General features: G+C 42.4%; 1 protein-coding gene across 1 annotated transcript in view; it reads left to right on the forward strand.

Moving 5' to 3' along the window:
* Window positions 1-21622, forward strand: part of TCERG1 (transcription elongation regulator 1) — a 29976-nt gene extending 8354 nt beyond the window's left edge. The window contains 17 exon segments of the mRNA XM_065734915.1: window positions 2618-2680; window positions 3974-4174; window positions 5708-5823; window positions 6879-6967; window positions 7397-7557; window positions 8162-8228; window positions 8971-9106; window positions 10106-10195; window positions 10886-11004; window positions 13049-13199; window positions 17703-17867; window positions 18661-18843; window positions 19227-19406; window positions 20293-20376; window positions 20581-20681; window positions 21385-21541; window positions 21543-21622. Of these exon segments, the coding sequence (XP_065590987.1) occupies window positions 2618-2680; window positions 3974-4174; window positions 5708-5823; window positions 6879-6967; window positions 7397-7557; window positions 8162-8228; window positions 8971-9106; window positions 10106-10195; window positions 10886-11004; window positions 13049-13199; window positions 17703-17867; window positions 18661-18843; window positions 19227-19406; window positions 20293-20376; window positions 20581-20681; window positions 21385-21541; window positions 21543-21587 (2108 nt within the window). The 3' untranslated portion in view covers window positions 21588-21622.
* Window positions 21623-22372: the final 750 nt, after the last annotated feature.

Genomic DNA, 22372 nt, shown 5'->3' on the forward strand with positions numbered 1-22372 from the left:
TCTTACCCTCCCAGTGAATGGATTGGATGAAAAGCAATACTCTAGGACAATTCCCACACCTTCTTTTATCAAAAGAAATATCAAGGCAGCTAAATTGGGTTTTAGTTTTGCTAACTAGTCAGAAATACATGGAACAAAAAGGATTTGTTTGTGAGACCAGAAGGGAGGACCAGCATGTAGTTGCTCCTTTTAAAACAGTATTTTTTGTCAAACAGTGAGGTAAGGCTGTTTTCATCTTGTGCCATGCTTGAAAAGGCAGTCACAGTGTAGCACTCATTGTTTTAGGATAGGCAAAAATATTATTCTGAACATAATATCCAAGGCTGAGTGAAAAATGGATAAAGGATACAGTTGATGTCAGTGTACTGTGAGGTTTGGAGAACAGAAGTGGCCTTTAGAAGTGCTCAGCCCGCTGCTCTTAGCAGCAGTTCTTGACATTGTCAGCAAGGGATCAGCAGAGCGTGAAGGGATTGTGCATGGTAGGGGGATACGGTCAGCTACTTAATTGTGAACTCTGCTAACGCTGGGGTGGTTGAAATAGAGATCAGTGCCAGTGGAGCTGGATGCACAGGGCTGTGTGGTTGGTTTGGTTTTTTTTGGCTTGTCAGAGGATTTCTGGAGTACTGCAGTACAGGAGGAAAGACAGAGGAGGAGCAGCGGTTTTCTCCTTAAACTCATGTTTGAAAACATGATTCCTCCAGAGCTTTCCTGGTGCTATGCCTTTGGTGAGATGAACCCATTCCACGTGGGAGGATGCCCAGCAGCAAAGAGCGTGTTCCCACTAATGAGTCTGAGTTGCTCGTTTGCCTGATTACAAAATAAAAAGTTGATTTAATCCTTTCAGCCAGCTCTAGCTCGATTGTAATAGTTTATAACCACCATCGAAGAAAAGGAAATCCTTAAACTACTTTACAGGAAAAAGGAAGTGAAAAGAGGTTGAGGTGACTCCGAGGTGAATTCCAAAAAGCTCACAAATTTGTAATGTACAGGTACTTGGGACTTTCAGCACCTTGTATAAAGTTAGCTGGATTGTTGCAGGTATAGAGCAGATGAATGCCATTGCCACGTGATTTCAAAGTTACTCTCTGTTATGCAGTAGTAAGACAGAGCAATGGAAGAGCTGATTAGTGATATCTCGTAATCTCAGATCTTAAAAAGTAAGTCTGCTTTCTCTTAATTCGTGTGTTACAAGTTAGCTGTCCGTTGGAGCTGGCAGAGGAACAGTTGGGGTGTTGCTCAGTCTGACCTGCGCCGCAGGGTCTGTGGTCCTGCAGATGGCACTGTTTGTACTGACCCCGTGTAAGACATGCTGGAACTTCTGTAACAAAACGAATTTGCTCTTTCATTTTGAAGTACGTAGCACAATTCCTCCTAAATTGGGACAAACACTTCATTCAGTGCTGTTTGAGTCAATGTTTTTGTGTCTCAATTCATACTTCTTTATAAAACTTGTTCTGGATTCTTTCATTGAAGTTAATTAGTAAAAGAGCGTTGCAATTCTACTCACAAACATTTTTGGAATGAATTGGCAGTATTTCTAGTATGCTTTTGCTACTAGATCTCTGATGAAGAAAAATAGAAGTTATATTTGTTATAAACGCAGGGGTTTAATTTCACTTTGTACTGGAGGTTTCCAGGTTCACATGGGGGAGCTGATGCAGGTTAGGGGAAGGAAGTTTCTGAAGCATTTCCATTTCTAAGTGTCAAAACTGCAGTAACGAAGAGTGAACTTCTGCAGTTTCTTTCCATACCCAAAAACGAAGGGTTTGGGAAGTGCACTCTCCTTCTCCCTGTTTAAATTCCTACTGAATTATCCACTAATTGAGGAGTATCAGATGCTTCCCCTTTGTGGCTATGCCATTTCTTAGGGAGCTGGAGAGCAGAGCAGTGTGTGCTGCTGCTGTTTTTAGAGCATCTTCTGCTTGCTGCTTTCTAGGAAATGAAAGGTGGAGACCACGTTTGCTGGCTCCGCCGTAGCACAGTGCTGTGTACCTCTGCAGCTTCGTTGCTCTTATTACTGTGCCCCTTTCTGCCACCCCCTGCCTTCCCCACCCTGCATCTCCTCAGCTGCTCCGTGCTGAGTGTGGCTCTCACCCCACAGCTCTGTGCTGTGCCTGCTGGGCTGGCTTCCTGCTGCCCTTCCCTCCACTTTCCGAGCACAGCAGCAGACTGCAGACAGCACTGATAGCTTCACTTGGCCGCTGCTGCTCGCATGGCTGTGCCTGAGCAAATGCTGTCCACGGAGAACGTGTCCGTTAGTGGGATCTGCTTCGGTGGGACTGCCCCTGCGTGCGGGGCCGTACTCCCTCCTGAATGAACTTAAACCCCTGAGTCGTGGTTCAGATACATATCTATTTTTCTCTGAGCAGCGTCCCAGTAATTGCTAAACAGATGGTTTAATGGAGGCAGAAGCTGCTGCTGCAGCTTAACATCAATTTTAAATTGGATCTGGCATAAAATATTGGAGCAAAAAAAGTTTGTTTTCTTGCCGGGAGGCTCTTATTGCCTGCAGAACATGGCATCCCAAATTGTGGCAGGAAACCTTAGCACCCAGGCTCCCAGTGGTAGCTGACGTACCATGGCAGCTTTCCAACATGCTTGCTTATCCGTTTTACAGGTGTAGCAATGATGCAAATAGTCAGCTGCCCGTATGTAAAGACAGTCGCTACCACCAAGACCGGTAATTTTCAAACCCATCTTAGTTCGTTTTGTCTGTAAGTTGGCATGGTAGTGAATGTTGTGGTTTCTATTTTATTTATTTATTTGCTTCCCCAGTTGACTGAATATATTTATATATAGATATACACTTTATTTTCAAAACCAGTATAAATGCAAATATCGTGTTTGGCCAGGAAATAGCTTTCCCAATTAACTGTTAGCATTAGCTCATTTTTATGTCAAATCCAGTGCAGTGTTCTGTAACCATTGAGTTCTGTGATAACTGTGACCCTTTTCATGCCCATACCTCCTAGTTAGTAGTTTCCCGTGTGTGGATTTTTGTTTCCCCCCTCCACGTGTGCAGTGACATGGTTGTGCTCGCGTGTTGGTGTGTGTGTATGTGTGTCTTAGTATAAAACTTGCATTTTTCAAACTGTGCATTTAAGAAAAGCCATTTACTGAGATGAGTTTATGGCTGCGTGTAATATGTACCTTCTCCCTGCTTTAAAAAGAATCTCTCTCATGGAGACATTACAAGTTCGAAGTTACAATCTCACTGTGCTAGTCGTATCCAATTTGCTTTTCTAGCAGTTGTCACTCAGAATATGGTCAGTGTTTCCATTTTGTTTGAGCAGATAAATGATAACGTAGCATTTTGGCTGTTTTATTTTGCACATTTGCTTGTCACTTTGCTTTAGGATGTGAATAAGATGTTTTTTCCAGTCTTTGCTACTGAACAGTACTGTCACGAGCTCTGAAGGAGTTTCACTCTTTTTGCTTTTTATCCAAGGCTCTGAACTGATGCCAACTTTTGCATCAGGATTTAAGGCTTACCAAAGTTCTGCTCCACGCTGTGCCCTGTGGCTCACAGGCAGGCCAGCATTGGTTTTTTTTGCAATGCCTTTAGGAATATCCTGACATGACAGAACCATTCTGCAGTTCAAATCGCTGCAGAGAACATAATACAATCTTGCTTTAAAAATACGCTTCGTTTTGACGTATGAAAGCAAATGTCTGAAGCCCAGCAGTCCTCGTGCTGTGCAGAATTGAATGTTGATTAAAAGTAATAGCATTTATGTAACTTTCCAGGTAATATGGGCATTACTGTTCGTTAATACGTAGGAAGGAGACTCAGTAACAATGCACTGCTTTCCAGTTCCGTGCAAAAAATAACCTTTTTTGGTGTGGGGTGATTACTTATGAAGTCAGTCAGTAACGTGTTAGGTTTGGGAGCCTCGGCATCTCGTTGTCACTTACTGGTTTGTTTCCTTTTCTTTTCTCTCCCGTTCGCTGTGTCTGCTTGCCCTGTCTGTAGGTGTGTTGCCTGGCATGGCTCCTCCCATCGTCCCGATGATCCATCCTCAGGTCGCCATTGCTGCCTCACCCGCCACGCTGGCCGGGGCAACAGCGGTCTCTGAGTGGACAGAGTACAAAACAGCCGATGGAAAGACGTACTATTACAACAACAGGACTTTGGAGTCAACGTGGGAAAAGCCCCAAGAACTGAAAGAAAAAGGTACTTCTTAGTTTTAATGTAACTACAGAAGAGAGGCAAAATTGCTTTGAGTTGTGATGGTTATGTTCGAACGTGGGCGGGAATTTTTCTGATCCCCGATCTGTCTTAAGCGTGGTTTTGATTGTAAGGATCCATTTAAGTTGCTTGTGAGTCTGAAAGTGACAGTTTCCAATCCACTCCTGTAGAATCTAAGTACTGTACAGACTTGCAAGTTTGAGAAGATCTCAATTGAAGCAAGGTAGAAAATGGGGGAAAAAATCATTTATTTTAAAGATTATAAACCAGAAAAATGAACGAAGGTTGTTAAAATTCTGAAGTTCAGATTGTGAAAGGCAGTTTTTGTGAACAGCTTGGAAATGTGGAGAGAAAGGGAAATCACCTGCTGTCCTCTAATTCCGGAGTTGTGTTCAGGTTCTGTGTTCTGTGACTTGCATTTGTTCTCATCCACTTTGTGTCTGCGCCTGTATGAAATGTAGAACTAAAGTTCTGAGAGTCTTGTTTTAGTATTTGAAGGTTGATATTTTGATTGGTGTTTTAGCTATTTCTGTTCATGGAGTCACTGAGGTTGGGAAGACCACTGAGATCATCTGGTCTAACCGTCAGCCCATGCCTGTGACCACACTACACCAAGTCACTCAGTGCAACATCTACCCTTTTCTTGAACACCTGCAGTGATGGTGACTCCACTACTTCCCTGGCATCCTGTTCCAGTACCTCACCATTCTTTCTGAGGAGAAGATTTTCTTGATATCCAACCTGAATCTGTGCTGGCACAATTGGAGGCCATCAGCTCTCCTTTTGCTGTTAGCTGGGAGCAGAGGCAGACCCCCACCTCACCACAACTTCCTTTCAGGGAGTCGTAGAGAGCAATGAGATCTCCTCTGCACATCCTCTTCTCCAGGTTGAACCATCACAGTTTCCTCAGCCACTCTCCATAGGACCGTGCTCCCAACCCCTCACAGCTCCCTTGCCCTTCTCTGGACACACTGCAGGGCCTCGTTGTCTTCCTAGTAGTGAGGGGCCCAACACTGAGCACAGTACTCGAGGTGCAGCCTCAACAGTGCTGAGTACAGAGAAACAGTCACCGTCCTGCTCCTGCTGGCACACTGTCTGATACAAGCCAGGATACCATTGGTCTTCTTGGCCACCTGGGCACACTGTTGGCTCATGTTCTGACTGGCTGTCAGCTAACAACCCCAGATCCTTTTCCTCTGTGCAGCTTTTGAGCCAGTCAGCCCCAAGCCTGTAATGTTGCATGGGGTTTTTGTAACCAGAATGCAGAACTCAGCACTTGGTCTGAAGTGTGGGTATGTTCAGCTGGCTTTGTAATAGACTGTCTTACTGTATTTCCTTTTTTAGTCCCAAATAGATTTTGCTACGGGAGATAATCCCATCTTTATGTGGTGGAATGTGGCGGAAATATATTAAAAATACGTTGTGCTTTTGCTGTTGTGCTTGGACAGTCTTACTGGAAAAAACACATTCATTTCTATACTTGTTAATGATATTAAGGAAAATTTCAACTTTATGCAGAAAAAATGGAAGAGAAGATTAAAGAGACAATTAAAGAGCCTACGGAGGAGCCTTTACCAATGGAGACAGAGGAAGAAGAGCCAAAAGAGGAACCTATAAAAGAACTTATAAAGGAGGTAAAAGACCTTGCAACCAAATAATATCGCCATTTTAGTTCCTACATCCTGCAGGGGTGGATGCATCTCTAGACCAGGCATATTGACAGGAGACATGGTTAGTAATCTGAGTTCTTGAATTTCTGGGGTGATTTTGAAAGACTTTCGTTTTGACCCAACTTTAAAAAAAAAAATGATAGTTAAGTTACAAAATTAATATGACCACAGGAAAAAAAAAAGTTAATTTGATTGCACAGACATAATCATCATTGGCTCATCTTAACATGGTCACAAAAACAAAACTTTTCCTTTAAAATCTTTCAATAGCTGTTTCTTTGTTTCTTTACTACTTTGAAACACAACTTGCACTTTTTCCATGTGCTATAAGCTGTGTGTTTAGGAAAGCAGGAGATGTTCAGTGCTTATATTACAGTAAAAAAAATCAACTTTTCTTTCTTAAAAGGCATTTTGTCATGCTGGAAGAGCATAGGTTTTGAAGATGTGAAGATGTTTGAATGAAAATAAATGAAATATATGTTTTTATATTGATTGCTGTGAACTTATATGTACATTTCTTAGCAAAGCTGCATAATTCAATTACTGTTTTTACCACCCCCATGTCCTATTTACTTCTGAGGTAGGAGCTAGTTTGTTTATTTCTGTTACAAAGGTCATTGCAGACTTCTGACTGCTTCATACTCCATATCTTTGTTTCAGATAAATGAATTTTAAGAATAAATACATGTTTCTTTGCCCCTGAATTTTAGTCCTCGATGAACTGTGTCAAGGATTTATGCAGGTCTAGAAAAGTAGTTAAGTAAGGTTTCACTGAAGTTCAGTGACATGAACACATGGAGGTTTTCTGGATTTGAGTTTTTGGAGCAGCACTTTCAGCCTATGATGAAATTCCAGTGCCTTTGTTTGAAGTGTGGTTGAAGTGGAATTGTGAGCTGCAGATAGCATTGTTTCAAAATACAATTGCTTGTTTAAAACAAGCATATTCCCCTATAATAAACAAGTAGTTGCCTGCATCCTGTAACTTGATTTTGTTGTTGTTTGTTTGTTTTTATCTTGAGGAGCCAAAAGAGGAAGAAATGACTGAAGAAGAAAAAGCAGCTCAGAAAGCCAAGCCGGTTGCAACCACCCCTATTCCAGGAACCCCATGGTAGGTACTGCTATTTCTGTACAGCCTGCAGCTGGAGGACTGAAACATCACAAGGAATGTTGCTGAATATGTGGAACAGGCAGTAGTGCATGAAGATCCTTTCATGATACACTTCTGAATCACATAACATTGGGTTCCTTCAGGCAGTAGTCTTTGTAGCATAGTGTTTGTGTCTCACATTAACCTGTGAGGTGCATTGCTAGTGCAGATTCCATAGCCCATCCCCCTTCATCTGTTACTGATGCCTCCTGATCTGGCATGAAATTTTGGCCCCCCAGAATTGTTTATTGCTTCTGCCCTTACACTTTCAGGAAGGAATAGGTGCAGCAGCTGACCGAAGCAGTCCTATTTTTTTAGTGTGGAGTAGATATTCATATGGCAATACGAACATGATGAAACAAGACATTGCAATTTCTGTTTAATTTCTAGGTGTGTGGTGTGGACCGGTGATGAGCGTGTTTTCTTCTATAACCCCACCACTCGTCTTTCTATGTGGGACAGACCAGATGACCTTATCGGAAGAGCTGATGTAGACAAAATTATTCAAGAACCTCCTCACAAAAAAGGAATGGAAGAAGGGAAAAAACTTAGTAAGAGCATTCTCCTCTCCTTCCTTTAAAAGTTTGAATATAATCTATCATTTATTCTGTGTTTGTTTCCAAAATTAGTAACGTCTAAGTAAGTGAGAGAAATGTAGGCAGGTATCACAAATTGCATATAGCTTTGGAATTTCTTCAAGAAAGAAGATGGGAATACAAGAACATCAGCTGGAGTACAGTTTGAAAACAGCTGCCAAGAACAAAGAGCTCTCAAGAGGCCGCTCAGTTGAGACATCTTTCTGGTATGAGTTCTAGTAAATGATCCTAGGATGACAGTGGGCTTGGTAGTTGGAGGAGAGCATATTAAGTACATAACTGGAAATCCAGGTGTGCTTTATTAAGCTGCTTAGTCTGAGTTCTTTCCTGGGAATACAAGGTCAGTGTTTGTCGTTTTAAATCTGAATCTTGCTGTAAGTCCATTAGTCCCACCAGTACATTCTGATGGTATTTTTCTGAAAGCACCTAAGACCACGTCTTCCTTTGTCAGAATGGAGTACTGCACGTTGTCCAACCTTTGATTTTGTTCAAGTCTTCATATGTGAGTTGCAGAATTACCAAAGATGAAAGTCTGAAATAGTATTGAAATCTCTTACAGTTAGAGAAGAGCATGAAGCTACAGAAGAAGCAAATGAGGATGAGCCAATTAAAATTAAAAAGCGCAAGTAAGTTTGGTTTTGGTTGTTTATTTTGCTTATGAATATCTGCACAAAGTCCAACAGTCTGAGTTTTCATAGCAGTTATTTTTGTGGGATTTGTTTTTACTCTGTTACAGTAGTTCAGATGTTTTATTTACCTTTTCTCATCTGTTTTGTGTGAGTTACTTCTTCTACATGCTGTTTTAACAACAGTTTCACAGTTTTGTTTGTTACTGTGTACTCTTAAGGGTGATCATAAAGATGTCCATAGTTTGTGAGTTTGTGTTTGGGGCTAAGCACTTTTGCCCATAATAAATATAAACCAACAAACAGTGCTTTTCTTTCCAGGAATGTTTTGATGGATAAATTTATCACCTCTGTTACAACGTTTTCTGTAAGGTATTCTCAATTTAAACTAACTCCTGTAGTCTTTTTCACAGAGCCTCATGGTCTGAGCAGGAGATGAGAGAATTAGTACAGCTAGCCTAAAATCTATTGCATATCTGGTGAGGCCATTGAACACAACCAGAGTGTATTAAGTTCTTGGACTCATTTGTTGGCACTGAAGTTGTTGAGAATACCTTGGTTGCTTGAACTCTTTCAGTATGAAAGCATTCCTATCCAAGTATCAAAGAATGGTCGTGACTTGGAAGCCTATTCTGCTGAATTAGTCTGTCATATCTATTGTGACCTGGTATCATTCAACCTCTGACCTGCAGGGCTGACTTACTACTTCACAAGACACACTGAGTGTTTTTTTTTTTTCCAGGAAAGATGATAACAAAGACATTGATTCAGAAAAGGAGGCTGCTATGGAAGCTGAAATTAAAGCTGCTCGAGAGAGAGCCATCGTCCCTCTGGAGGCTCGGATGAAACAATTCAAGGACATGCTTCTAGAAAGAGGGGTTAGAGAAAAATAAGCGTGTGTGCGTGCGTGAGTGAGTGAGTGAAGATTCAGACAGAGATCTTAATTCTGAGCTAATTCCAGACCTGCAGCACTGTATGCAAGGAAAACAATCTTATCATTCCTCCAGTTCTTGGTTGTGTGTGGTGCAAGAGCCTGTATTTCAATGAATGTTAAAATCAGCAACATTTTGATTTCTAAATAGGTGAAATTAAACAGTTTCAAGATGGAGGTGAGTGGGAAGGGAAGAGAAGAAAATAAAAAAAAATCAAACTTAGAAAGCATAAAATTGGAAGATGCCAGTGAAAATAGATTAAAAAATGGACACTTCATGTTCTGGGAGGTGTTCTTACATGGAAAGAGCAGTAAGTTTCAGTATGTAGTAAAATTAAGTAGAAAAGTGGTCAATCTTAAATGGGAATTTTACTTTGAGTTAACTACATTGGAGGTTTCCTTTATACTAATCAGTTCTGATAGGTGAATTAGACCATTAGAGTATAAATTCAATTTTTTTGGATGTTAACTGTGTGAAGTGGTTCCAGCTGCCAGTTACCTTTATTTAGTTTCAACAACTAAATTATATGGGATAATTTTAATAAAGCTTTTCTAAGATTAAGTTGAGACTGTTTAAATTGGAATCTCTTGTAGCAGAACTGCTGTTTAAAAATCGTAATGCTTATATCCACTGCCTGCTCTGTACACATTCTGACAATGTAAAATCTCAAGGCTTTCTTCTTGGTTTTCTTTTAACGTCACACAGCAGTAGTTACTTTAATGAGTAATTAAGTGTGTGTTACTATTTAAAGTTTTCAGAGCCAATTAGTGTTGGAATTCGCTGTGGCAGCCCCCCACAGCTCATCATCTGTTAGTGGTGAAAACTTCACCATGAGTTTGTCTATGCCTTTCCACATCCTGTAGCTTTTAAGCAGAACTGTATGAGCTCTGTATATTCAGGGGAAATTAGCCATAAGTTAAGGTCTGACTTTATTTTGAATTTAAGGTTTCTGCTTTTTCAACGTGGGAGAAGGAACTGCACAAGATAGTTTTTGATCCTCGTTATTTACTTCTCAACCCTAAAGAAAGAAAACAGGTAAAGAAATCAAATACACTTTCCTTCCTTGCAGTGGGTGTTATTTAAATCCTCACTCAGTGTTTTTTTCATGTAGGCCTTCCTGAGTAATCAGTGTTGCAGGGGATTTTTGCTACGTTTAGATTTGTCTTGAAATTGAGAAAGCCAAAAAGAAGTTAGTTGATAGTTCTGCTGCTGTTTCAAAATGCAGTATTTTAGCACAGTAGAAGTTGTATGCATACAGAAATTGTCCAAAACCTGAATGAAATGCTCAGAATCTTCAGTAGCTTGTCAAACTACTGGGGTCATGATTAAGGTAGTTGAAAAAAAGAAATGAAGAAAAGCAGAACACTTTCCTTCTTAAGCATATTCTCACTCAAGAAGCTTTGAATGGATGTAAGGAAATAGAAGACTCAAAAATACAGGAAGTGTCAGTGTGTTCAAACGTGGCCCAGTAGAAGGGTAACATTAACCTGCACGAAGCTCTTCACTGTTCTCAAATCACGTTCACAATGTTGGAGTTCAGAATATTGGAGTAATTTGCATATTCAAACACAAAACATTTGTGTAACCTTTCTTTCTACCTTGTCTGTGCTGCTTCTGTGGTGGGAGAAAAGGGAAAAAAGGAAAAGGAAAGAGAAGGGATTTTTCTCCCTCCTCGCCTAGAGCTTACGTGGCTGCAGGTTTTGATGTTTGATGGTATTTCTGTAGGTATTTGATCAGTATGTGAAAACTCGAGCAGAAGAAGAGCGCAAGGAGAAGAAAAACAAAATAATGCAGGCCAAGGAGGATTTCAAGAAAATGATGGAGGAATCAAAGATTAATCCAAGGTAGGAACTTCTTTGTCGTTCGTGTGCGTAAGCACTGTAAGAGCAAAGTATTTTGGGTGGTGTTAGGTGGATAAACTTCATTAACCTCTTTCAAAATGGTCAAAGAAGAGAAAAATCAGGTATTAAAATTTTCTTTTGCCTACTGGCACTCAGTCTATAAAATAATAGAACTTTGTCATGTTTTATGCATTTGTAGTCATTTTGAAGAAATTCCCACTATTTTCTCTGGAATGTGAGAGAGGTTTCAAGATCCACCATCGTTCTTTAATAACCCTGTTTCCTGAGAATGTTTGTAGTCCCTGAGAAGTTTTAGGGAAGATTCATCAGCTTGGGATTTGGAAGGGACATTTTTCTGGTTAATGTATGTTTGTAAAAATATGACAGAATGTTTTGATTGCTTTAATATGAAAATTGTTACTCACCCTTCTCACCCAGGCCAGCATGCAGTGGTAACAGTGAAATGATAACAGTAAAGGTACTAACGTTCAAGATTATGTTGCTAGAGATGTTTGTTTCACAGCTTTCTCACTTAGAGTTTGTGAAATAGGTGCTTGTGTCAACAGGTGAGCGTTCTCTTTCAGCATCTCTTGGCATTACTTGGCTTACTTGGCATTCTTTTACAGTAAAATAACTGCTTGTTTGGTTTGCTTCAGTTTAATTTTTGTAGTGATCGGCGTTGGAAATCGGTGGAACCCAGTGCTTTATAGTTCTTAATGAATTCAGATCTGAGTAACAGCTCTAATTTAAAGCAGCAGCCTGCTCATTTAACGAGGGCAGGAGTTTTGGTAGTCTAGGACGAGTGGAGTCACGAGGATATTTTAAGAAAAAATGGATCAGTGAGTTCAGTGCAGCGTTCACAGACTAACATCAAAGGTTCTTGTTGGCTTTAGTGTTCTCAGCTTCCAAGATATCGACAGTGTGTCATTGGGACTGATTCTTACCTAATAATGGACTGGGGTGGGAAAGAGAATTCCAATTGAAGGACTGTGTTGTTTAATCTTATCCTTTGTCTTCTGGTTTCAGTGTTTGTCTAAAGATATTGCTGTACCTCTGTGAGCGTCAGACTACTTTTAATCATCCATCTCAGTCCAACATGCTCAAGAGTTTGTGTTCCGCTTAAGCAGCTCTTGTTCTTCAATATAGCTGTACATTCATTTTCTAATCTTTTTGAACAAGCTACCAAATTCTCTTCTTGTTTCAATTTACCCTACAGCAACAGTAGGCTGGATTTTCCAAGTCTAATTATTTCCATGCTGTGATGAAAACATTCGTATGATTATAAGTGTCTCACGTATTCTTGGGGCCAGATTTGCATCAGAGCTTGGAAAAAGCAGAATAGTGGTTTTTTTTGAGGTAAGTGGCAGTACTATATCTACTGCACAGATTGGAATCTGGCCCTGGAGGTGAGAGAACTGTCAGGTCAATGCTATGGGGATAATGGTTTGAAAGCCCAGTGCTGAAGCAACTGCCCATAGTGTTTGGTGTGTTTCCAACTCCATGTGTTTTAAGATAAGGCTATACAGGGTTCACTGTAGGGGAGGATTTCAGTAGCCAGTGTTATGTCGTGACTAACACAGTGAAATGATTTCTTTGGTAAACTCTTAGCATGGTTTGGCTGCAAGTGAATGCATGCAAAGTTTTTAATTTCACAGCTGTGAAATACCTGGACAGACTGGTGGCTGAACTGCTTAACCACAGAAAAAGACAACTTATAGTCAGCTGAGTTTTCATTTCTTCTTCTTGGTTGTGTTGTAATCTCTTTTCCTACAACTACCACCTGCACGTTCTGCAGGTAGCTGTATTAAACCAAATCAGCAACAGACCAGCACCTTTCAAGTGTCTGACATGTGCGTGCCTCCGCTGGACTCCTTTCTGTAATTCATTGATCGAGCGTCTATAGTGAGAACATAGGGTGGCTTTTCTTTTATTCTTTCATTTCATTGTGCTCTGGCATGTGTAGCAGCAGAAGAAAAATTTCTCTGCTGAACCTGCTTCCCAGCAAAGACAGCTCTGCCACATTAGTTCACTTGCCATTTTGTTGCAGAACTACTTTTAGTGAATTTGCAGCCAAGCATGCTAAAGACTCGAGATTCAAGGCAATTGAAAAGATGAAAGATCGAGAGGCCTTGTTTAATGAGTTTATCACAGCGGCAAGAAAGAAGGAAAAAGAAGATTCGAAGACCAGGGGTGAGAAGGTAAGGTGAATTTTTTTTAGCTCAGTGGTGAGAGTGGTGTGAGCCTGAGTGTGATGGGACAGAGCTAGTGCTTGGTTTGCAGCGTGCCTTGTGTGGGACTCTCCTTCCCTTCCTGTAGAGGTTTTACAGTGTAAGCATTTCACAGATGTCTCTTTGCTCTTTCTAAACTAACTGCTTTTAAGTTTGCAGGTATACTGACTCTTAGAGTGTGCAGAACTCATATTTATGAAATTGAGTTTATAAGAACACTTTAAGATACTGCCCTGAGGCACTGAAGGGAACACGATCCCTGTCCCTCTTGGCTGCGAGACCCAGCGCCGAGCGTTCCCTCTCTGTTCTCCTAGTGAAGGCAGTAAGGTCTCAGAATTCTCTGTTGGCTGCTCCATGTAAATTTCAAACAGCTTCCATGTTTTCTTTCCACTTAAAGCTAGCACTTCAGTGACTTTTAATCTTTCAGTAAATATATCTTATGTATAAACTGCTGCTTATTAGAATTAAAGGTCAGCTATTAAAGATTAATTAATTCCAAATGTCACCTGACAGTAGTGTCAATAGTCGAGAGCAGGCTTGTGTAGAATCATAGAGTGCTTTGGGTTGGAAGGGACACTTAAGATCATCTAGTTCCAACCTGCTGCTGTAGGCAGGGGCACCTCCCTCTAGGCCAGGCTGCACAAAGCCCCATCCGGCCTGGTCTTGAATGCTTCCAGGGAGGGGGCATCCACAAACCTCCCTGGGCAACCTGTTCCAGTGTCTCACCACCCTCATAGGAAAGAATTTCTAGTCTAAATCTCCCCTCTTCCACTTTAAAGCCATTTCTCCTCATCCTATCACTACCTGCCCTTATAAAAAGTCCCACCCAGCTTTCCTGTAGGTCCCCTTCAGGTACTGGAAGGCCACTATAAGGTCTCCTCAGAGCCTCTTCTTCTCCAGGCTGAAGAGCCCCAGCTCTCTCATCCTGTCCTTGTAGGGGAGGTGCCCCAGCCCTCTGGTCATCTTCATGGCCCTCCTCTGGACTCCATGTCCTTGTGCTGGGGGCTCCACAACTGGACGTAATGCTCCAGGTGTGGTCTCACGAGGGCAGAGCAGAGGGCAGGACCACCTCCCTCTCCCTGCTGGGCACACGTCTCTTGCTGTGCTCTCAGCTCTAGGAAAGCAGTTCACCGTGGAGCCAAAGTGTGCAGCCTTACTGCAATGTCCCTGTGTGCTGTGTGAGTGGAGAACTGAGCCTCTAAGGCCTAATCATTTTTGACATTTTGAAGTCTGCAGTGTTTATTGTGTAGCATAAAGTTAATGTGTGTTTCACTTAGAGTACTTGCAGAAGAGAAAAAAGCTGAGCAGTGCATTAGGTTTGCAGACAATTTACTTGTAGAGTAAGTCCTGCATATTTTTTTTTCTTAATCCAGGCACTCTGATCCTTTTTTCCCCCAAATGCTGACTTATTGCTGATGTTTTCAATGAATGATTGTGCTTTTAGAGGAGAATTGATGTCTTTCAAAACTAGAGTACTGCATTTCAGTTATGAAAGTGGAACTTGAAAGCGCTCTTGCAGCTTAGTGAAGTTAAAAGCCTTAAAAAAGTAAAATGTTTTATTGTTGCATGATTGTTCTTAAGTTAAAAAGTTAAAAGAAGAGAGACTGTGTTTGTTTGCTTTTGAAATAATGTTTTTGTTTTCTCCAAAAGCCTTTTGTAACCATTTTATGTATTCTGTTTTATAACAAGTGGATAGACTTTACAGTTATGTGCTGTGCGGCCTGTCAATCAGTTCAGTCTGACAGCTGTCAATCACTGACACGCAAATATTATGGGATTCCCTAGTGAGGAAAGAATTGGTATCTCTGTGTGGTGACTTTAGCCTCCCGCAGTTCCGGTACTTTACATTTTTTTAGTTTTTTTCCTTGTGAAGTGATGAGAGTTGTACCTGCAATGTGTTAACTGCCAAAAAAATTGACCTCTAAATACACCTGAAATAGTTTCAATCTTATTTTCCTTTGATTCTGAAAGTGCTTAAAACAAAAGAAAATTTAAAGCATTGAACTTGAAGCTTTCTCAGTCTGTTTTAAACGTCCAAAATCTCTATTTAAGGAGGATCCACTTGACAGAAATCTTTAACGTAAGGGTTTGAAGTTGTCCACCATTCCATTTCTAGGAGAGCTGTGGCTCTTTGGCCACTGTGGGTGGTGGGGTTCTCAGGTGCAGCTCGGTGAGAAGGGTGGGGGTGCCTGTTGGTGACAGAGAGGAGCGAGAGCTGTGGGCTGGGGCTGGAGGACACCGGGGAGCAGTGAGCCGGTGCTGCCGTGCTGGGCACAGGGGTACTGCTGCAGGGCTGTGTGCTGCTGGGGTCCTGCAGAGCTGGGCAGTGCCTCTCCTGCACAGGGCCTTGCAACAGTTCCCCTCTGTGCTGTTTGTCAAGTCTGGGACTGTGTTACACGTATACAAACACCAGACTTGGAATCAAAGAGCTGCGATCCTAAAGGCTGTTCTTTGGTGAGATGTTTTGAGGTTTTAATTAAAAAGCAAATTGCAGTCCCTGTGCTTTAGATGTTGCAGATGAGAGAGTTCTGGCTGAAGTTACACACGCACTTTAGGAGAATGATAGGTCCAAAAGGACAGTCATGCCTCTTAGGAGGGAATTGGCTCTATACTCCCTTTCTTCTGCAGCCATTACTTAATGGAGCATCGGTGGGGGTGGGGGGCCGTGGGGTGCTGTCCCTGCACAGTGCAGTTTGTCAGGCTTTGGGTTTGTATTGCAGCTGCTGGGGAAGTTCTTCCCACAGTGCAGTGTTTCAGGCTTTTATCACCTTTTTCCGTGGGATGTATCCATCACACATTATTTGTGCAGGGAGCTGCCTGTTAAGCTCTGAGAGACCCTTACTTTACAGACTTCTGTAGTATGATCTGGGCACCGTTTGATTTTTGACAGATATCTCTAATGTCACGGCTTAGAAAGCTTCATATTTTTATACTGCATGCATGTTTAAAGGTGTTTTGAAACAACATTCTTTATCTTAAAATGAATTAATTGTTTGCTTAGCATTTTGTGCAGCTAATTAAGCAAAATGATAGTGCTATAGATGCAGAGTAACTACGCTGGCTCTAACCAGTTGTTCTCTAATCTCTGCTATCTGAACCTTTCTGACATAGCAAAGAAAAAAAGTCTATAAATCCTGTCGTGTTGATGTATTAATGCGAGTTGAAGTTCTCACTGGATCAGCCTGCAGAATGTTGTTCTGAGCTTTGTTTCGTTCCTGCTGCTGTAACCAAACACATCAGGCTCACGGGTCCCTGGATGGAGTGTGCTCTCCTCCTTAGCAAACCTCAGTGTTCCAGAGCTCCAGTGCTTTTGGTGATTTTCAAATGCATGAGGAGAGGTGATAACTAGCACAAATTGATGGCTGGTCCTTCTGAACTAATCTTTTTAGTGATGTGCCAAGGACAAAGACTTTGTTCCATAGGCAGAGAGGGATTGGATGCTACGAAGGCAGCGTGCCCAACCTTGTGTGTCCAGTCTGTCATCCACTGGCTCCAGGTTGTTCAGGGAGCGAGGCTAACAGGTCCCTTGTTTCTGTTCTCAGACATGGGGTCTTAAATGCCAGAGCAGACATCTTAGGCATAAAGTGCTGGACATAAAAAGAACTTGGAAGTGCATCAGCAGTGATGGCAGTCACCCGCCCCAGAAAGCAGAGGTGCAGTGAGGCACAGGAGATGCTCTCACGACTGCTGATTCTGGGAGTTTGGGTGAAAATTAGTTGCTCGCTTTTGTCTTAAGATTTAAACAAACAAGCAACAATAATAAAAAGCAAAAACAACAAAAAAGCAGAACAAAGCTCCAGCAGGACTGATGAGTGCCAGCAGCTCATAGTGCTGTCGTTTTGGATGGTGTTGACATCCCATTTAAAATTGAAAATGTCAACAAAAATCAAAAACGTAAACAAAGTTTTTCTGATTTGCATATCCATCTTTTACTGTAGCTCACTTAATTACTGTATGTGCTTAGTTCTTTATTGGTTAGATCCATCTTACAGTACTGCTACTTACCAGCAGATCCAAGTGATTACCTCAGTTTATGCACTTGGAAGACAAATCCAAGTTCAGAGCCCTGTCTGAAACTGCATAGCATCTGTGACACTGATAGAAAGATGCTTCAGTGTAGAATCAACAGCTTGTTATTTTGATATGTGAAGGCTCAGAAACTAAGCTTAAATTGAAGACATAAAGTCTGTACTGGAGAATCATTCTTTAATGAATATAGTCCACCTTAGATTTAGCAGATCTCCTGATAGGTTTGCTTTAGTAAAATTTTCCCAAAGAGCAAGTGAATTTTACATGCATTGGGTCTAAATTCACAGTTTTGACAGTTTTAATGATTGCTCTAAATTATAATGGTGTGTAATGTTAGTGTGCTTCCCTCTAATGGAGGTAAGTTCATTACTTTTTTCATAAGAGCAAACTTCATACGGAAGTCTCTTTCTCAAGTACTGTCTTTCTGTTATTGTCTGTAAATAGATCAAAATGGACTTCTTTGAACTACTGGCAAACCACCACCTGGACAGTCAGTCTCGCTGGAGCAAAGTGAAGGACAAAGTAGAGACTGACCCTCGTTACAAAGCAGTGGATAGCTCTTCACAGAGGGAAGACCTTTTCAAACAGTACATTGAAAAAATAGCTAAGGTATGTGTGTGGCATTCAAAGTGTACCTTTGCATGTCCTGCTGGCTGCATTGCCAGGGACATGTATGAACTGACTGCGAGACAGACTGGTTTGTGCTTTATTTCCCTACTGGAGGATTCTGTACTGTGGTGTTCTGTAGCAGTACTCTGCAGTGACAGTGTAAATCTTTGAAGTGCTGTCCATGGTACTGCTGCTGCAGGTCTCCATGGTGTGTGTATGTCTGCACACGTGCATACGCAGATGAATTTGTTCAGCAGAACAGAAAAAGCAGAGACTTCTATAAGGTCCTGGGCCATAAGACCTCAGAACATGCAGACGTCACACTGATCACTCCGAACCAGAATGGGGTGTTGTTCTGTGATGTTCATGTCACTTTGGGGATTATAGGTGGCTCATACGCAGTTCCTTTGCTGGCTTCTTTCTCTCAATGCAGTGTTCCTACCTTTCTCTTCCAGGAGGTGAATGAGGGAGTAGATAAAACCTGGCTAAAGATAGTCATGCTGCTTCCAGCATGTTTGTTGCTGTACACGAGGAACACACTCCTGAGAGCAGTTGTTCTGTGATGACAAGTCTGTGTTGCAGGCAGACTTCTTTTCCCACGTAGCCCCTGCAGTGCTTCAGTAGTTCTTGAAGCAAAATTTTGTAGTCTTTCGAATCTTACATCACTTTGAGGTGTTTTGGCCCAAGATACCTTTGGTTGGATAATCCTTTAATGTGCTTACCTGCCTAATCAAAGCATGAAAGGTGTTCACGTTGTTTTTATTGAGGAAAAACTTAAACTCTTACCTTCCAGAATTTAGATTCTGAAAAGGAGAAGGAGCTGGAAAGACAAGCTCGCATTGAAGCAAGTTTGCGTGAGCGAGAAAGAGAAGTGCAGAAAGCTCGTTCAGAGCAAACCAAGGAGATCGATAGGGAACGTGAGCAGCACAAACGGGAGGAGGCCATACAGAACTTCAAAGCACTGCTGTCTGACATGGTAAGGCGCGGGCAGCTTCTCTCCTCCAGGGGCTTGGCAGTGCGTTCTTCTCTCGCTGATGTGCTATATGAAATGCACTTGGGTGTTTGTCATCAAGTTTATGTAGAAATAGAATCAGTTCAGTCTTCTTTACGAGAGAATGCTCTTCCAGCTCAGTGTTTCTCCTGCGTTTGAACTAATGCATTGTACTTCCCTCAGCTGCTGCTTGTTCAGTGCTTATAGGAGAGAGAGCGCTGTTGTCTCTTAGTTTTTTCTAAACAGCTTTTATTTTTAATTTGAACCTTAGTTTGAAAGAAGGGAAAGAAAAAAAGCTGAGTATTGCATAGCAATGATCAGTGAACCACGGGAAAAAACGCTCACAGAAGTAATGCTGCTGTTCCCAGGTGCGTTCTTCAGATGTGTCGTGGTCTGATACCAGGAGGACCCTGCGCAAGGACCACCGCTGGGAGTCTGGCTCCTTGCTGGAAAGGGAGGAGAAAGAAAAGCTCTTTAATGAACACATCGAAGCACTTACCAAAAAAAAGAGGGAACACTTCAGGCAACTCCTGGATGAAACTTCAGCGGTAAGGGCTGCGTGTGCTGCAGCTGCACATCGTGGCACGGCCACGGGGAGTGAGTTAGGTTTTTCAGTTTTCTGTCCCGAGTTGATTTTTCTGTGGCTTTATGTCCTGGGCTGTTTGCTTCACCACTCTGTTTTTGCTGTAAGAAAAATGTAAACGTTACATTTCCTTACTCGTTAATCCTGAGTTCTGTTCCAGTTTAACACACAGTTCATTTGCACTTCAACTTCTAATCAGTGATTTTTTTTTATCTCCTGCAGGATGTTACATTTCTTCAATATTGAGTTACTTGACATTCTTTTCTATGTGGCATCTTGCTCTTTCCAATACCCAGTGTGTTTATCTTGGTACTGAATGTTCTTTTGTCTGTCCCAGCGTTCTGCTTTAAATCATGCTTGTTAATCTCAGCTTCTGTGCCACGTGCAGGGAACCTGTCACCTCAGTGTGCTGTGGGGTTCTAGTGAGTCTTGATCTTTTTAATCTGTGCACAGCCTTCAGTCAGCTTCCTTTAACCCTGCAGTGCTTGAAAGGCTTTGTTAAAAGCCCTTAGGACACCAGGCAGAGCTTCCTGTGATGCAGCAAAATGGCAGAGGTTATTTTGAAGCAGGTTTCCTATAGGTAATTTTTACAGCATATATCCACAGATTCTATAGGTTCTAGAAAAAGACCTTAGGCTGTACGTGATTGTGAGGAAGGTAAACGTGTGAGATCATCCAGTAGGAAATCCAAGTACAGTAATATAAATGATAAAAACCCGACACTGAGATACCACAACAGTATTCTTACTGTACTTAGGAGATATTTACTTTGAGATGTGGTGATACTGACATTCCACATTCACAGAACATAATTTTCTTGCAGTTTTAACTATTTTTGCTTCTTTTGAAAGATAACTTTAACGTCGACGTGGAAAGAAGTTAAAAAAATCATTAAAGAAGATCCAAGGTGCATTAAATTTTCTTCAAGTGACCGGGTAAGAGGTTTGCAGTGCTGCTGTTATCCTTCAGTGGTGAGGGAAAGTCAGGGACTGCTGAAATGGTGCCTGCTTGATGTGAACATTAACGTCCTTTAATTATAAAGTGCAAAATTGAACGTGTAACATTTATATTCAGTGTGCTGAACTGCATGAAGTACTTCATCTGCATCCAGTGTCCTGAGTTCATCTGTTTCCTTTCAGAAAAAACAAAGGGAGTTTGAGGAGTACATTAGAGACAAATACATTACTGCCAAAGCTGACTTCCGGACACTACTGAAGGAGACCAAGTTTATAACGTACAGGTGTGTAGCAGAGTGCCACTGTTGATGTGTGTGAGTGTAAATGGCAACAGACTGCTCTTTCTTTCCCTAGAATACCTTTGTCTCGGTTAATTCTTCAATTTTTTTCATCTGTCAAAAAAAATCTGTAGCAGACAGAGGATTCCCTTTGTTTGACAGTGCAGATGTCAGGCTGTGTTTTGCTTCAGATCAGCATTGGGTGCCCCACTTCGTGGCGGGCCGTCCCTCACTGCTGTCAGTCCGTGCCACTCTGCTCATCCCCACGTGGGCTGGAGCTCTGCTTTCAGGTGGTGCTGCTGATGAGCAAGTCCCAGTGCTGTGAGCTGAGGCACTGCACGCAGTTTGCCAGTAAAGCCGTGAAATAAAGCAACTGAGGCTGCAGCATCCACACCCCCATTGTCTGCCTGGGTTGGATGCCTAACCTACAACTCCTGAGTTTTGTCCCCGTGGCTCTTCAGCATTTGTGTAGTTCGTGCAGTGCTGTGCAAGGCCGGGGCAGCCAGGCACCAGTCCTCCGTGGTGCTTCATTAATTTAGCACAAGGGCAACAAAAGCTTCAGTTCCCGTGCTTTGAGTGGTGCTGATGTGATTAATTGTGACCAGGAAGTGCTGCCCAGGTCCCCGCTGCCCCCCGGGTGCCCCCAGCCGTGGGGGAGGGGCAGGATGAGCCCCAGCGCCGCGCAGACATTCCCTGTGCTTGCTTTCAGATCCAAAAAGCTGATCCAGGAGTCAGACCAGCACCTGAAAGATGTCGAGAAGATACTGCAGAACGACAAGCGCTACCTGGTGCTCGACTGCGTGCCCGAGGAGCGGCGCAAACTCATCGTGTCCTACGTGGACGACCTGGACCGCCGCGGCCCCCCTCCCCCCCCCCACGGCCTCGGAGCCCACGAGAAGGACAACGAAATAGAGATGAGTACACTTAAGGCAAGAGTATCTGTTAAATCAAAAAGCTTGCATGAGCCATCTGTCAGGTTTATACATATACATTACCGTGAATATATTGCAAAACCATCTTAGGAACAGAGGAAAAAGCAGTATTTGTGAACATAAAATGGTCTCTGTATAAAAATAAGAAGTGTATATAAAAAAAAAAAAAGGAAGAAAAAAGAGCATGGAAAAGTTATTTATGAGTTTCTGTAGGGCAGGACGGGTGGGGTCCAGCTGAGCAGACTGTCGGGGCCGTGGCCTGGAGCGGTGCTGCTGGAAGAGCAGTGCTGTGCAGCTCCTGGAGCTGTGCACGGGGCTGAGATGTGAGCGTGGCCCTGGGCTGTCTGCCCGTGCTGCTGAGGTGCAGTGCCAGCTGGCGCTGCTCGTGGCCCTGGGCTGTGTGGTGGGAACAGGCGCCGGTGCTGTGCTTGGTTTGGCCCTTCTCTGTGAAGCTCAACCAATTGGATCCAGAGTTAAAAGTGAAAAAGGAGAATTAGCACTACAGAGACCAAATTAAATCTGCTCGCAGGTCTGCTTTGTTCCTTACCCTGTCCATGGATTAGAAACAAAATCAGGTTGCTCTGCCCAGGAGAAGATCTGCCCCGTGATTTCTGCTCGGGTTGGAGAGGTGGCAGTGCCCACCCCCACAGCAGGACGGTTGTATAAACGTTTTTATTTACGATAAGTGATCTTTGCATACTTCTGGATTAGACTGTGGATTCTCCCTCTGGGCAGTTCTTGTAAACTATACTCCTGTTTTGAATG

This window comes from Cyrtonyx montezumae, unplaced genomic scaffold (genome assembly GCF_038088225.1).
Source record: "Cyrtonyx montezumae isolate F1298 unplaced genomic scaffold, pur_monq_1.0 scaffold_18, whole genome shotgun sequence".
NCBI classification, from domain to species: Eukaryota; Metazoa; Chordata; class Aves; order Galliformes; family Odontophoridae; genus Cyrtonyx; species Cyrtonyx montezumae.